At 42.0% G+C, this 17437-nt stretch overlaps 1 protein-coding gene across 1 annotated transcript; it reads left to right on the top strand.

Moving 5' to 3' along the window:
- The first annotated feature begins 9185 nt into the window (after positions 1-9185).
- LOC137272151 (uncharacterized) lies at positions 9186-17147 on the top strand. Its single transcript, XM_067804504.1, has 6 exons — positions 9186-9325; positions 10908-11083; positions 12151-12292; positions 14865-14957; positions 16094-16266; positions 17098-17147. Exons 1-6 carry the CDS (start codon positions 9186-9188, stop codon positions 17145-17147), a joined length of 774 nt encoding a protein of 257 aa, XP_067660605.1.
- The last annotated feature ends 290 nt before the right edge of the window (positions 17148-17437 follow it).

The following is a 17437-nucleotide window of genomic DNA, read 5'->3' as shown; positions in this document are numbered from 1 at the left end:
AATCAGGGAGGGGTGAGACTGCATAGTGTGTCTTGGAGGTGGGGGCGAGCCTGTTCCATATCTTAGTAATCGGGAAGGGGCGAGACTGCATAGTGTGTCTTGGAGTTGGGAGTGAGCCTGTTGCATATCCTAGTAATCGGGTAGGGGTGAGACTGTAGTGTGTCTTGGGGTGAGCCTGTTGTATATCTTAGTAATCGGAAAGGGGCGAGTCTGCATAGTGTGTCTTGGAGGTGGGGGCGAGCCTGTTCCATATCTTAGTAATCGGGAAGGGGCGAGACTGCATAGTGTGTCTTGGAGGTGGGGGTGTGCCTGTTGCATATCTTAGTAATCGGGAAAGGGCGAGACTGCATAGTGTGTCTTGGAAGTGGGGGTGAGCTTGTTCCATATCTTAGTAATCGGGAAGGGGTGAGACTGTAGTGTGTCTTGGGGTGAGCCTGTTGTATATCTTAGTAATCGGAAAGGGGCGAGACTGCATAGTGTGTCTTGGAGGTGGGGGTGAGCCTGTTCCATATCTTAGTAATCGGGAAGGTACGAGACTGCATAGTGTGTCTTGGAAGTGGGGGTGAGCTTGTTCCATATCTTAGTAATCGGGAAGGGGCGAGACTGCATAGTGTGTCTTGGAGGTGGGGGTGTGCCTGTTGCATATCTTAGTAATCGGGAAAGGGCGAGACTGCATAGTGTGTCTTGGAAGTGGGGGTGAGCTTGTTCCATATCTTAGTAATCGGGAAGGGGTGAGACTGCATAGTGTGTCTTGGAGGTGGGGGTGAGCCTGTTGCATATCTTAGTAATCAGATTGCGGTGAGACCATATTGTTTCCTGGTGTTGGGAATGGACCGGTTGCATGTCTTGGTAATCGTTGAGGAGCGAGACTGTATGGTGTGTCCTAGAGGTGGGAGTGAGTCTGTTACATACCTTAGTAATCGGCTAGGCGTGAGACTGCAGTGTGCATTGGTGGTGAGGGTAAGTCTGTTGCACATATTCATAATGGGGTGGGTGGGGGGTGACTTTAGTGTGTCCGTGTACTGGAAACATGTTGTTTCCTAAAGTATACATTTCCAAGCGTTGTTTCCCACCAGTAGACATGTCCAAGCGCTGTTTCCAACCAGTATGAATGTCCAAGTGCTGTTTCCCACCAGTGTACATGTCCAAGTGTTGTTTCCCACCAGTAGACAATCCAAGTGTTGTTTCCCACCAGTATACACGTTGAAGCGCTGTTTCCCACCAGTAGACATGTCTAAGTGTTTTTTTCCCACCAGTATACACATAAAGTATTTATGAACACGGAACTAAATTGTCAGTGACAGTGTTTTGTATAAGAAACGTATATTCAAAATTAAATATCCATGTATGTTTGGAATCTTAGGTATCCCAATCACCTCAGTTGTCTTTCTTGTAAGAACCAGGATCCAGCAGTCTTGAGTTCAAATCCAACATAAATGCCCATGCCAACATCATATATTGTTAAAAGTGTCGTAAAGCACATGTTACTCCACCAAACCCGTTTTTCAGGCGGCCGAGGAAGCGAAAGAAACAATCAAGGGGCAAAATCCAAATCTTAAGGTTCGTGACAATTGTTTGAACTTTCTGGTAAAAAGATGAACAGAAAATATAACCTCACGACTGTCTTTAATAAATATACATATACAGTGAAAGCTGTCTATACCGAACTTCGTTGGAAGTGAAAAAATAATCCGGTTTAGACAATGTGCCGGATTGGACAGCTTCCATTGTATGCATGAGACCGGCAAAGTCCACCTGGTTTCCAGGGGGGATGGGTTAGGAAGGACCTGCTCCACGGATGCCAGGCATTCAGGGGCAATTTGCCGAGTGCTAGAATTACAGCAACAGAATTGTGACGATTACGTATATGTATGTAGTCGATCTTCTTTGTGATGCTTTGAAGGTGTATGAACGAATGTAGCATTGCCGAGTGGAAGGTGGACATGTTGGTTCGTAATCACGTCTCTAACGAAATCACGTCTATCGCGTGCTCTTCATTCTCCGATTGAGAAAGTGAAAAAGGAAGTCCGTTCTTTCTATATTAGGTTTTTGGACGCCAGCAATAGGCTTCGCATTCCTGTACATTATGTGTCAGTAAGCACTACTTGTAATCGCTGTATCAATTTCTATAATGCGGTTCAATGTTCAGATCCAGTGAACAAACATGTAAACGATTATGTTCAACAGGTTTCCATCTTGCCTGAGAATAGCATGGTAACCATGGACTTCCAACCAGATCGGGTAAGAATCTTCTCGAAACCCGATGGCACAGTAGCGAGGACGCCTACGATTGGTTGATTGTGTCACGTGACCAAAGCGATAGCGATGCACTCACAATTCATGCTTCGACCTGTACAGTGTTCCAGAGATAGACTCCGCAGTAATGTCCACCAAGCACAGAATGGACATCATGTGTAAATAGGCATATACACCATATTCTTCACATTCGTTAACGGTTTTGAATTTAATCTATATGTACATACACATGTACAAGAATGATGTCATTTCTATAGAAACTGTTATCATCTTAAACGTCAACCTGAAGAAACATTTGCATACAAATGTACATATCTCAGTTCACATTGTGAAAAGTGTTTCTCAACTTTATTTCATTAATGCACCAAGCTTCAAGTACAAAACAGCTGGTCCAGTTCTGGTTTACTGAACTTAAATAATATAATTGTTCAACATAACTTTCTCACATATAATATAATTTAAATAGCGTAAATGAAAAAAGAAAATAATCTTGCTTATGTTAAACGTGCTTTTGTAAACTTTGTTTCAGCTTTAACATAGTGAGCTATTCCAAGTTATTATTTTCTTAGTTGGTTGTTAAAGATTTTTTCATACACTTTCGTCTGATGTTGTCCTTCAAGAAATAAAGACATATCATGAACCTTATCTGTTGTGTGTTCTGTTAAATGCAGATATACAGAAACCTGCCATGATATCAACCACGTATTTGTGTGGTCCAGTTTCGATTATTTAGAGACCACCGCGATATAGCTGGGATGTGTTTTAAACAACACATGCTTTACAACCCCGACCTTAAAAGTTGAAGTATGTTAGTTTTGGATACTGTGGGAGAGCGTAGTGATGTTTGTCTGTTTCTTGCTAAGCGTCCTTGTACACTGGTGTCTCATGGTGCTCAGTGTGACGGCCACAACGTATCAACTTCACCCCGCCAGTATGAACTGCCCCGGAGCTGACGTGCACCAAATCTATGTGTAGGCATACACCTGTTTCCCGTGTGTCAGGGTTGTAAACTGTTACCCACGTGAGTCACACACTTGACATACTTCATGGCACCTTTATGGCTGTTCTCAAGTGAGAACGATATTATATTGCACAACAATGAATGTCAAGACCCCAAAATATGTTCCGGCTTTCATGAATATGAAATACAGTTATATCGGGGTCTCTTGTATCGCAGTCTATAATGTAGACAGGGCATTGGGATAGGCTAAAGCTTAAAATGTTCACTCTTTTTGATACCCTGCATGGGCACAAGGTATGAAACCTATTTCTGGTGTCCTCGCTCCGTGATGTTGCTTGATTATTGCTAAACGCAACGTAAAATCACATTCACTGTATAGTAGACGCCACAATGAATCGAAGTTTCAAAACATCAAGTATATGTCTACTTTCCACTAAGATACGATCGAGTATGTACACGCATATTTTATACAATGCATGCATACATATTTTATGCATGTCGATACCAATCCATACATACACCTATTCATGCCATGTTGATACCAGTGGACAGTGACCGATAATTATACACCGTGTCATATTAATACAAGAGGTTTTCAAGGAGTGGTTGGCCCTGTTAGTGATGTTTTGTGTGTTTTAGAGATAAATGGATTTTAGTCCCATCTGACTGAGATTTGCACTGGTCGTTGAACGTCAGATTGTGTTAAATAATTGGCCAAATCCGTCACGTCATTAGCTATGAAAAGTCAAAGTCATTGATATCGTGTAAATGCGACTGGCTCTGTCCGCAACACAATCCCGGTTTCTATGAGGCATGTTAGTAATCAAACTCCCAATGTCAGCTTGCTTCATTTCGTCTCATTCTACCTGCAGGATAACGCAGAGTTTGTTGAGAGTGGTAGGTGACTGTTGATGGCGACGGATATCGCCACAACGAGGTACTGAGTACTAGTGCCAGTCACGGTAAGGAAGCAGGCGTGTGTTATCTTGTTGGGGGTACACCGTAACAATACAATCCCTGTGTGCGATTGTGTTGTCATAAAAAAGACCCAAAACGACGTCCATACCATATCAGCTGGTGTGTCATCAGACTATTGCCTCTCAGGTACTGCCTAGTTACACATCCATGAACATCCAGTCAGAACGCTTAACCCGCTCAGCCACCGCGACTTCCACGAGGGAAGACGCGGTGGCAGAGCGGTTTAGGCGGTTTAGGTGTGCTGGCGATTAGGTGTCTGACTCTGAGGGTGCAGGTTCGAATCCCGGATGAGTCTTAACCTAAAAAGTTCTAGAATGTGTACTTTACTGAGAAAACGAAATCCCAAATATGACATATGTTGCATTTGACCACTTTCTAAATGGTGTCGTGTAACCATGTTCCGACATGGTGGTCGCGTTATATTTTCCACGGTTGGACTCTTCAGTGACGACAATTTGATTGACAGTGGGACGCTTTATTTACCTCGTGTATCAACATGTATGTCTTAAACAATCAGGTGTGCATAAAACCATATACGAGACTCGCCCTATTTTACATGAGCTTGTATTTAACCCAATGTTGTCTAAATGTAAGATTGTTTGGCATGCCACTCCTCAGTGCTGAATTATTCATGTGTTTTAAACTGTGCGGTATGTTAAACAAGTACAGGCTGGGTTTCATGATAATGCTTTGAGATGTCCATTCCTATTTGTCTTTAAATGTGATGTGATGTGAACAACTTTTAGTCAATATAATTTACGCTTCCAAGGCAACAAGTGGGAATATTATTCATTTCTGGAGCTTAACATATCCACTCAAATGTGCTTTTCGGTATCTAGGTGTCTGTGAGAAATTTTAGTCGCCATTTAAAGACAGGAAATAATACTCCCGTGTGTTTTTAATACGAAGTAAACGTTCAAATCAAGGTGTCTGTAACCCGGTCGATCTACCCTCATACCATTGTGTGTTGATATGTGAAGCGCCAGTAAAATATATGTAGGTATGCTTGAATATGAAGGGTACCAGTGTGTGGTGCCACTCACATGTAGATCAACTTTGCGACGTCTCTACTAGTGGATCGACAGGGAAAACATCTTTTCAACAAACTCTGTGTCTTTTGTACAGCTGAGTACAGTAAAATATGTCACTTTCGTCCAAGTGAGCTTTGACTGTGACGTCATTTATTTGAACAAATAAATTCAAAACTTCAGTAAAATCACCGTTTTAACAAACAGAATATTATACATCCACATGACCGATTTAGCTGTAAAACGCATGGAACAGTAAGTCGAGTTTCATCGCGGATTTTCATCTTTAACTTGCACGTTTACATCTCGTGGAGAACACAACAAGCCAGTCACAAATGATTAAATTACCTCGTATCTTGTATCTGCATATGTATTCTCTGTGTGCAAATGTAAGCAAGCAGATGTACCGGATATATTACGGGGTCACAGCTTGTTCACACCTAGCAAGTTCACACCCTGTACGTTTACACCATGCATGTTTACATCCTGTACCTACAGAACCTAATTTACGACGATGTTGCCCAAGATAACACTTAAGTAAAGCATCAGCTGGTTGCATGTATGGATCGGGAAGAAAAGGTGATTTGATTACACGATGCCATTTAGGAAGTGGTCAAATGCAACATATGTCATATTTGGGATTTCACTTCCTCAGTAAAGTACAAATTCTAGTACTTTCTTGGTTGAGCCCCATCCGGGATTCGAACCCGCACCCTCAGAGTCAGGCACCTAACCCGCTCACACACCGAAAAAGTGATTTCCATTTACGGTCAGATGATCCTGACACGGTCAAGGGAGGCAACATTGCCCAGTAATAAACGATATCTTACTCCGCTGGTCACAGAGGTTGAACATAGAAAGACTGTTTGAAAGAGTGTCTGTGTGATACGTGATGCAGGAACAGAACTCAAATGATTTGCACCCCTCTATCAGGTTCTCTACCAGCAACATTGCCCTTCGGTCTGTTACAAACGACGGCAAATGTTTTCAGCCTGTGTGGTTATTTCGTTCAGCAAATAAATTGTTAAATCGCTGAATTCCGTGTTATCATCGAGGTTTCCCGAAGACAGTATCTGGCATCGATGTGATGAACTGACCGTCCTCTTGTACGGAATACAGTCAGAATCCGGATTCGGAACCATAATATTTTCAGCATGTCTAAGGGCCGCAACTCAGTACAGCAAATTACAGCCTGACAAATAGATGAGTATGTCCCAGGTACCTACACGTACATCCGGCGACATCATTGAGTAAGGAACTGTGGAACTCACACACTTGGTGCTTCCAGGCGCGTAGCAAGCCAGTTTTGGGTGTACGCCATGTAGGTTGCTAACCTGTATATTTTAGACAGTACTTGATTTATTTTGGGCAAGAATTGGAAGAAATAGAAATGTTTTAGCAAAGATCATGTGTAAGACCATGCCTCCCTGAAACACGTTTGGTATATTGTTTGTCTGGGTGTTGTGATCTTTCACTTGTTTAGATTCCACTTTAAATGGATTTTTTGCATATGTATAATGGCTTTGCTGCTTTTAACAAGATGAGCGTAATTAAATGAATCTAAATGTTTCACTGCAGGAGTTCGTCCTTGCATCAAGCTTTTAAGAGACTTGATTATGCTTTGTAGGCCGTAACGCTACTGGCTGAAACAGGAGACGGCGTTATGGGGAGCAATTCGAAATTCGACTAATTGACTTTGAGTACAGATAATGATAACATGTCTTCTCATAGCTAAGTGCAAGTTTGTCTGTGTCAACCCGACATAAGAGACGATGAGGGTGCTCCTCGTTCTATAGACTTTAATTTCCCACCGGATTTTAGGGAACACTGACTCATGTCTCGATTCAGCCTACCACGCTCTTTCGCTTACTGTAGTCCACGCCTTGGTCGTCATGGTTACAGCTTCATGGGAATATAACATGCTATAAGAGGGACTGTTCAGTAAGCACAGATTCCAGAACAATTTGGGGGTTAGTCCCGTCCGGGATCTGAACCTACCAAATCGCCAGCACACAATGTCAGCGATCCAACCTACATTCAATAATGTACTGATTCTAGTCATTCGAGCAACGGTGACTCACTGATCTTGGCGATGGAATGGATGGTACAGTACCTGTCTTTAGGGCGACCTGTGTTTTTAAATGATCTTTTAAATGACTTCAAACAAGATCCAGAGAGTAATGGCATTTGGATGAGAATAACCAATCATCTGCATGACCTAGTTTATGTTGTAATAATTACATTTCACTTCACTTAGTCTGAAATGGCCTGTTGAAATGGCCTGCTGAAATGGCCTGCTGAAATGGCCTGCTGAAATGGCCTGCTGAAATGGCCTGCTGAAATGGCCTGCTGAAATGAACCATAACTTGAGCCCCAAAGCGGTGTTAGAGACAAATGGAATGAGAATGAGCTTTCCTTCTCGAGTACTGCACTTCTTTAGCCGAATCTGATATAGATTGCGGCCCACGCATACATAATTACGTAATGTTTCACTCTCTAGAGGGTACTTTCGTCTCGGTGTGTACACACAGGCGATACCTTTCCAACAGTGACACTGTAGTAAGCATTTAATCCACACTGTCAAATACGAAGTCGAATGATTGACAAGTTTCTTGTCCGATTTAAATTTACATGATATCAAACATTGGCCATCTTTATTCCCAGCATCCGACAGTTGCCAGCATGAGGGGGAAGGATTTTGCCATTATGTTGTCGAAATTACTTGGTTGAGGTCTGAATTCCGATATCGTGACTTCGGGAGTTTACAAGCCAGATTTCGAAAGCTGCTCTGCCATCTCAGCTTTATGCAGCCCAACATGACCTGGAACCCACACAATATCACAAGTAATTTACTTTGAATTCAGAAATGTATCCAGCTTTAACATTTCATGAACACTGTCTCTTCATGAACCGTTGGTACCAGATTGCCATACCAACTGTCTTTGAGTCAGGAAACATAACAGCCTCACGATTATTCCATTGTCTGGAATTCTCTCTGCCAAGCACGGTCTCTTCGTCTTCATTGTACGGTACAGTATAAACGATTACACCATGACGAGCTTGCTTAACGTTTGTCGAAGGGTAGCAGGGAAGGAAAGAGTGTCAGAATTGGTCGAAGGATTCCATGGAGGAACGGGGTGGGCAATAAGGACGAGGACAGATCGTTAAAGGAATCATATTCATAGTCACGATGGCAGATATAACTGCATTTCTCAGTCATATGAACTTGGTTTTGTATAAGCGTTCAAATATTGTTATTATGTGGTGAAACATTCCACAGTTATTGTAACAGTGCAAACATTGGTAACATATGAGTAACACGTACTTAACTATCGAGGATTTTAAGCGACGCTGTTCAAACACTCACTAATGTATTGTGTTTATACCTGATCTCACTAAACGATAGATCATCGCCGCCAGGAACCCGGGTGTGTGGATTGCGACAGAGATCCGCCCGGGGTGTATGCTGAGAGGGCATAGGGTGTACCCCTTAATAAAAATTCAAAACTGAAATTGCATTTATGTGTACAAATCCAAATATTGACTTAGGTTCTCGTCAGTGGCAACCGGTTGCCTGGCTGGTTCGTGAATGACATGTACATAGTGACTGAAATGCAATACCTGTCAGGGTAGAACTACCCAGGTGAGTTGTTTTAGGCAGTTTCGTAAGCAGCAATAATTCCTCTATAACGTATCCTTGGGAAAACAATCCTGTCATTATTTTCCGGGTTTTGATAACTTACCGTATGTAATATGACGGATCGACCCGGACAGTTGTGGTCTTGAATCATTCAGTAGTGTACGCTCCTACAGTATATACTGTGTTACTGTCCCAACTGTCATCCTCTAGTGTGTGGTCTTACCATGGTTCTAATAGATCTCAAAATATATGCAGAAAGTCCACTACACTTGATACCTCGTCATGATTTAATGTTCGTTTTCCATACGTATTTTGTGACAGAATGTCTCACGAATGTTGGAGGTACAACTCGACCGTTTCTGCCGTCAAGACAGTCTTTTTCTGCTCCTGTGGTTGCTGTGGTGACGCCTTCCGCAGATTCTGCTGTGACACGTCGTTTTGTGATCCAGACGGAAAATGCAGGTATGTTCTCAACCGACAAAGAAAGTAACAGATACTGAAACCTTTCCATAGACGTTTGACACACCCGTGAATGTGTATGTGCCAGAGGACAGACAGCTGAGATATATAAAGCGGTGTGACCATTTGACATGGACACGCCACACACAAGGTTGGTGAAGCAGCATCGGGTGTGGCCATATCCAGGTGAGGAGGCAGACCTTCAGAACTGTGCAGATGAAACTAGACTTACCTGTAGCTCCGAACAGACAAGGAATAGGGTAAACAATCTATTATCAAATAGGTGCAGTATATGTGATCCGATGTAGGCATATATATATACCTACAAATAATGCCTATGGTTGTGATATTGCTGATGTGACATTAACACTTGACTCACTCACTCATATACAGATTGTATTGTGGAAACTGTAAGTACTTCATGAAACACCAATGTAGTTAAGTTATGACATGATCACCCCGCTACACTTAGTTGTACAGAGTTGTCACTTAGGCAAGCCACAAACCTATTGGTGTGGAGTGAGTGAGTTAGCTGTTAGCAATATTCCAGCAATATCACAGCGACGGACACCAAAAACCGGACTTCATACATTGTGCCTATGTGGGAAATCGAACCCGAGTCTTCGGCTTGAGCGAGCGAACGCTTTAAGCACTAGGCTACTCCACCGCTCCTGTCGCTCTGGATCGACTGCCAGATATTGTTTACTACCACTGGTCAAAATAATTGATGAATAATAAAAATTTAATAAGGAAAATTGTGCCTTCGATATTATCATACAACTTTTCGGATAGAAAAGTCTTTTCACTCAGTATACAAAATCTGGACTTTGGCTTGAATTTGGCTTCTAAATTATATTCAGCACTGGTTTCGTTAATAGACGTGTAACCACGCACCAGTGACGTGAAATACATTCATTCATATATATCAGAAAGTTTTGCCCAAGTTACATCTCCCAATATTTATCGATAATGAATCGATAATTATTTAACAATTATCGATCTCTGTAATCTATAAGTGAGGCACGTGTAAGACCTGTATAACGATAGCGACACGATCTGTTCCATGCGACGTTAAACACAATCCTCTAACATGCATTTGTTTACATCAGTTAGAATCTCTATGTGTCCCTGCTAAGCGACCGTTCACGAAGTGATGATGATTTTAATGGAGACGTTCATGTGAATGAAATCCCCGAAGATTTATGTACACATTAATTGCCCCCTCTCCGTCGTGTCATGCAGTAAAATCACTGACCCCTAAATCCCTTCCCATAATGTTGAATCAAATTGTTGACCCCCAAGTACATGTACAAGTAAAACTGATGACCACGCCAATCCTTAGCTCTCCTAAACAAAATGGCTGACCCCCTCTTAACATCATCACCACCGCACTCCCCCCATCCACCCCCCCCCCCCCACAGCCATTAATTATCAACGGCCCTTAGTACAAACGACCACACTATTACAGTGTTTAAAACAATTACGTCTCCTGAATGCTCTTATGTAGAAATATTCCTTTTAGCATACGTCCATTTTGTACATGTGTACACACCATTTACTCAATGTTACCGTCCTTTCTCTACAGTGGTGTTTACCTGAGCCATACCAGTGTAGTGATCCTTATATGTGTGTCCTCGCTCATACTGATCGGGGCGGGAGTGGCACTTGTGTTGGTGTGTCGCATGAAGAAAAGACCGCTGCCAGGAAACTCCGGTGGAACCTCTCAGGAAAAGTCAGAAGAAGTATCAGAAAGCGATAAAGGTAAGACTGGCGATGGTTCTATGTTATGTTTTATGTTACACAGGAAGACAGTTTATGATATTCCTAAATCGTATGTTAACATTGTTCATGCTTGTCTGAGGTGGATCTTAGTTTGTTACTGAGCTTGGCAAATGAAACCACTGTTGCGTATGTAATCGGTTGATAATGTTCCTTTAACAATTAGCATACAATGCATAACTTGTTGTGGACCGCTTAGAAAAATGATAATAAACCATATAGTTTATGATCAGTTTTCAACCGTTTGATATGTATGCGAATTTGGCATTTGAAAGAGTGGTAGCGCAAGAATAGCTGACATCCTTTACATTCAAACATAACGAGAAATTATGGCTACATTGTGGATTACAGATGCTTAGTAGTAATACCTATACTGCATACATACTTTATTGCATGTCACTGTCATGTTTCAACATATGTAGTCTGTGTACAATCTTGCAGACTCTCCATTTCTCCACAACACATGGACTTGAATGCTTTTTGCCATGCTTTTTGCTATGCAATGCCACCATCATATTTCCAGTTTGTAGTTACCAGTTGAAGTATTCTAAACCAATGATAAGGTTACCCCATAAACATACACACCGGAGCGATATATGCGTTGTACTGAGGGAGCTCAGTTACCATAAGACCGTCAATGTTTTTCTGACATGAACGTCTCATAGTCATTAGGGAGAGCATAGGGTATCAGTCTTTGTTGCACGTATGTCGTAATACACAGCATGGTATCTGCTCTTTGTTGACGAGCATATTTATTATTTAATTAAAAAGTTTTGACAATTTGCTTTAATATGTTATACAGTCAACTGTTTTCATTCTTGCACATTCGTGGGGGAGGGGGAGGTGGTTCAAGCGTGCTCTCGTAAAGCCGATTGCGAACGTGGGTACAATATGTGAAACCCATTTCCGGTGTCCCAAGCCGTGATGTTGCTGGAATATTGCCAAAGTGACGTAAAACCAAACTTACTCACTCTTGCACGTCTACGTGTGCATATGTTACACAGACTACCGTAGGTACTCTGCTGTATACATGTTTATTGTTTACACAGATTACTCTAAAGATGATGACAGGAGACACTCGGACCATCCATATTACATCTACCCAGAGTTCCCCTTGCCTCAAGAACTACAGATACAGAAACAGCTGCAGCACAACACGCAACCACGACCACAGTCACAAGGGAACATGTCGTATTGCTGACAAGCGTCGGTTTGTGCAACACAACCCACCAAAGCGTGTAGACAGTAAGAATAACGATGATGTGGGTTACGACGTCGCAATTGCAGCAGCTTTCTCGCTGATGAAAAGACGTTATGACGTGAACAATCTTTGCTACAGAGATGTCTGAAGCCTGATAGGTGTAGATAACTGTATCCCTACCTTAGTGAATGGTTGAAAGAATCTTGCTATAAGCCACAGCCACCAGTAGTCTACCTACATCAGAAAGGCGTAACTGTCTGCGCCATGTTCTCCAGTGGGAGAGTGTATGACTCATTGTAACCGCGCATAACGGCTGGCAACATGTTAAGATACAAACGCCAGATATAATGCCAATGCACAACAAGCCTCGTCCACCCACCCAAAAACCTTTACGCTTCAACCCAGGTATATGTCTTGTAATTATTTATTCGACAGAATCGTAGCGGTATACAGTTAATGTGATGCCAAATCATTTAGTGAACACGCTCACCCTTATTCAGTCAGATTGTTGCACTCTTGACGCATGTCTTGAGATAGCAGATGGAAATGGAATAACATGTACACACATGTATGTAATTTGTTAAAAGACTTCATTACCGTTGACTTATTTTAACGGGCACCATACCCAGGTAACCACAGTCTTGAATATAGCCATGACAGCGTGATGGGGGCTCTGTAGTAGGGACCGAAGTGCTACTGAACTCTGATATTTCGGAGAGCACGGTCACAACAAGTAAATATCCGATGCGGCAAAGGCCACTAATGTGGATGATATTATCGTTGTCAAAACGGCTATTCCTTGTCCCGTCGTCAGGTAAATTGAGAAGCTCATATCTGTATTATTTTGTCCTTTACTTCAATACCAACTTGTAAATGCGTCTCAGGAATCTCGATACAACGTCTATAGGGAAACTGTGACGGTGTTTGCTGTATAACGCTCAACTCTATGACTATATGGTCATATGTAAAACATATTCAGTATTATGTACATAATCGAGTCTGGGCCATCCCAGTGATCAACATCATGAACGTCGATCTACGCACTCCATAGATAGTGTCCGCAGCACCACCAATGGCTGGCTGTTACAATAACTGCATTACGTCTTACTGGTAAATGACGTCCCAAGCACCTGTACAGTTATATTGACACGTTCATGTATCACGTACAAAGTGGGACATTCTGAGTAATTAAAATATGTTTGGATTTGTTCCAAGAGTTAATGTCAACATCGCCTCGTGTGTTTTGTGGAACAAACAGCAACACCAAGTTGGGACTCATCCTGACATGAACGTGCTCTGACATAACATTGGCACTATTGGTCATGAAAAGACATCAGCCCCTTTCTCCGGGCCATTCGCAGTGAACTATGTGTTTCAGATCAACTCCCAGTGACGACTAACCGTCACAAAACCATTTCCTTTGTCTGCATGTTGACACATCTTATAGTTTTCAAGAGCTAGCTTTACGGTCGGGACTATGTTTTACGCAGTATCTTCACTGGTGGACAGTATCGTCCTGTTTTGTCCTTACCAGCAAACTCATGGAACATCACCATCAATACTATATATTCAAAGATGAACTACTGTGGAGATAAACAGCTACAGAACAATCTAACAATAAACAGACATTAATCGCTGTCTTTTGAGAAGAAAGTATTGATATGATTTGTTTTCTCATGGAAATATCATCTGTCTCCTGCGTGCCGCTAACTTTAGTCGCTGTGCTGTCCGAGACATTTACACAAGAAAGAATGAACGGTGTAATAATATCTCAGACGTTGAAGCATTCACTTCAGACACTGTGTTAGGCAAAAGGGCGAGTTAACACATTGAGCATGCCTAATGCTTGGGTTTGTTAAAAGCACTTACCGGTTTAGACATACACATCTAAGAGCCAGACACATTCAGAAGCTAGCTGCATATGGTATAATCGCTTTCCATCACTAATATCCTTTGTAGCAATAAAACAGACCCCACTGAACAGCAAGAAATGTAGTGTCATATTACATCTAACAGAATATTCTCAATATGACTGGATGATATGTCAACGTGACTAGATAATATGACAATGATGGTTCCACTAGTGATGTACACATAACTTTGATCAGCCCCTAGAACGATGTTTGGCCCACAGAGCTGTAACTGAAGAATTAGCATTTCTGCCCAGAAGAAAGCGTTCTCCCCGTTGTGTAGTCATATCATGGTTTCCCTCTGTGGGCTGTGATATTATCCTCTCAATATCAGCGGTCACTCTTTTATATAACACGTATATATAACACAAATACCTATGCAAAGATATTTACTACACAATAATGCAAGTATTTTAGCCTCTGGTATATGTACATAGAAATTAACTAGTTCATTTCTCAATCCGGAAGAGTATTTCTCTTAAAGGCATTAGTTAATTTTAGCTGGAGTTTGAGAGGATACTTTATGTAAATGAAATGGTGCGAATAAACTAAGTCATTTATACAAGTGAACAGCTGCTAAACGAAATGCGGTTCATGAGGAGAAGTTATAAGCGTGTTATAATCATGGCAAATGTTGACCCTTTCCGTCCAGTTTACGTGACCAGCTGTCCCTCGAATACACAATACAGGGGACAGGGCGTGGTGACCTATGTTACCTCGTGCTGACAGTGCGGAAAAAGGCCAGGTAATCTCTAGCACGTCCACACAACCATAATCTCACCTTTGTCAACACTGTCTCACTCTAACCCCTAGCGACGAGTTCGTTGTCGGTGCTGTATGGTCAGTTTCCAGGCTAAACACTGCGAAAGGGAGACATGTAAACTTACAAGCGGTATATTGTCATTTCTACAGAGCGTTGGGTTGTATGAGATCAGTATGGACACACCTTCACCTCACTTCGCTCTCCTTGCTATACTTTCTACATTGACAGGTTAGTTTATTTTTGTTCTCCTAACAACTCCGTATTAACTGAATAATTATACATCCCCGTATATTACTTGTGAAACTAATAAACGGTCCTTTGGGGGGTGTAATCTGTTTCAACTACTGAAAGGCATATCTGTTTTGTGAAATCTTCAAATTAGTTACACGAGTCCAAACTCAGCTGTAATAGACAATCGTCAGGATTGAAGTAATGTTCAATATCACTTGGTCAAGCGAACGTGTGTTTGATTGTACTGTTGACATGACATGTATTTCTTGTTTAGAAAGATATTTTTGTGAAACAAGTAGTTTTTCTTGTAGGCGTCGTGTGTCAGAGTGAGAGCACAGGACTTGATGCCGCGGCCGGGGCTGCCCTCAAGACTGTCAGGTACAGATCGGACCAGACAAAGCAACAGCGACGTTTTGTAAAATGACGTCCTTCCTCGTATAAATGTAAAGGATGACGCTAAGACAAAATGCAGACAGCCTCACTGGAATGTGTGTGCCGGGATGTAACGTGAGAGAGAAATGCCATATCTCTGCTCTCATTACTATGTAGCTGTTGTGCTGGGAGTTAAACTATCTCCTTAGATTCCAAACAACACCTAGTTAGATTCCAAACAACACCTAGGATATAACTTCCACACGACTGGTAACATCAGAGAAGCACATATACACTGTACCACAAAAACCTTACATAATGCACTATACCCAGGTCGTATTTTGAGCGTATCTGAATTTTGTGACGCAACTTATAACAATACTTTCAGTCATGTTATACTTTTTTTTCTTGACCAATGATGACACAATGGTGTATACCTTCAGACAAAAGGTTTCGCAAGCAGATAATATAACGTGCATAGTAGTTTACAACATACCCTGTTTCTTGTACTCCAGTACAGGGTTAAGCACAGTTCTCATCGTTGTGATCGTCATAGGCGTCCTCATCGTTCTGGCCGTCATTGGCTGTATCATCTGTTGTATATTTGGCTGCACCAGCGGGAAGAGGTCTGGACGAGTTATCGCCCCTGCCCATACACAGCCTCAAGTGACGGTAGCGACGACTGCTGGTAAGATGTTATTTGTCTCTACGCTTTAATCCCCATTGCTCCTGTATGTGTGGGTTTCACCACACCCACCACGTCAGGGTATATGAGGCAATATTCTGTGCGGGCGCTGTCCCCTTTTCGTGACAGTGTTTTCGAAGATCGATATTCGCCCTGATCGTGACTCTTGGTCTTGCTATTGACATACTTTCAGAATTTGCATCTGTATAAGCTGGCATGAAGTGAAATGAAGCACCTTTAACAGTGTAACACATGTTACGCGTAATATAAACTACCGGTTAAATAAAGATTTCACTTTAAAAGTAATTGTAAAAGCAAAAACGCTGATTCAACCAAGCAGAAAAGTTTTTCCAAAACACAGCATGATTCCAATAACAACACATCTGTATGAACATATTGGACAGGGAAAACATATTTGTGCGACATTGGTCCTAATTGTAGGATAAATATACAATATAGGAACAGAAACACTCAAGTGCAATGAGGCAACAATCAGCAAATGAATGCCGCTAAAGTCAACAGGGCAGACCCAATACCGCCCAAGAAAGGGAAGACCAAGAGTCATGACATCGGCCACTGCAACCGGCAGATCCACCTCCGAAACAATTTCTCGTCTACACCATCAAATCATACTGCAATGGAGACGAACTGTACTTCAATGATTTGACCAAGTCAGCTGTCTAACACACAGAGACATTGTTGCTTCCCTGTAGCATTTAGTACTGATACCGTTAAATGTGGACTGAAATTCACTAACTCGTATTGGTGTATGTCCTGAAGCAGGAGGAGATCTTAAAATGTAATATCATATTTTGTTTGTAATATGTGTTTCAGTTCCTCCAGTCAACACTGGAATGACTCCGGCTCCACAACCTGCATACTGAGCGCTACAGCAGCATGCACAGTGCACACTGGTAGTAACACTGTCAGTCTCAATATGTGTTGAGAGCATCTCGTAGATAAATAACATCGAGACGTGTGGAATGGGACAGTGTGCTTGTAACACTTGTTAGTACTTTCATACAAGAGGCGTTATGATGCCCCAATGAGATATGACTGAAGCAAGTGAAATGCCAACTGTGCATCATCATGTGCCCTGACGTTGGAAACGTTTATGACCTAACCTGACGCTCAAAAGAAACGACACCCACCAAGATTCTAAGCTGTATATAGC

The sequence above is a fragment of the Haliotis asinina genome, chromosome 2 (assembly GCF_037392515.1).
Source record: "Haliotis asinina isolate JCU_RB_2024 chromosome 2, JCU_Hal_asi_v2, whole genome shotgun sequence".
Classification (NCBI taxonomy): domain Eukaryota; kingdom Metazoa; phylum Mollusca; class Gastropoda; order Lepetellida; family Haliotidae; genus Haliotis; species Haliotis asinina.
The sequence above is the reverse complement of the archived record's forward strand: the minus strand, read 5'-3'. Positions and strand labels throughout refer to the sequence as shown.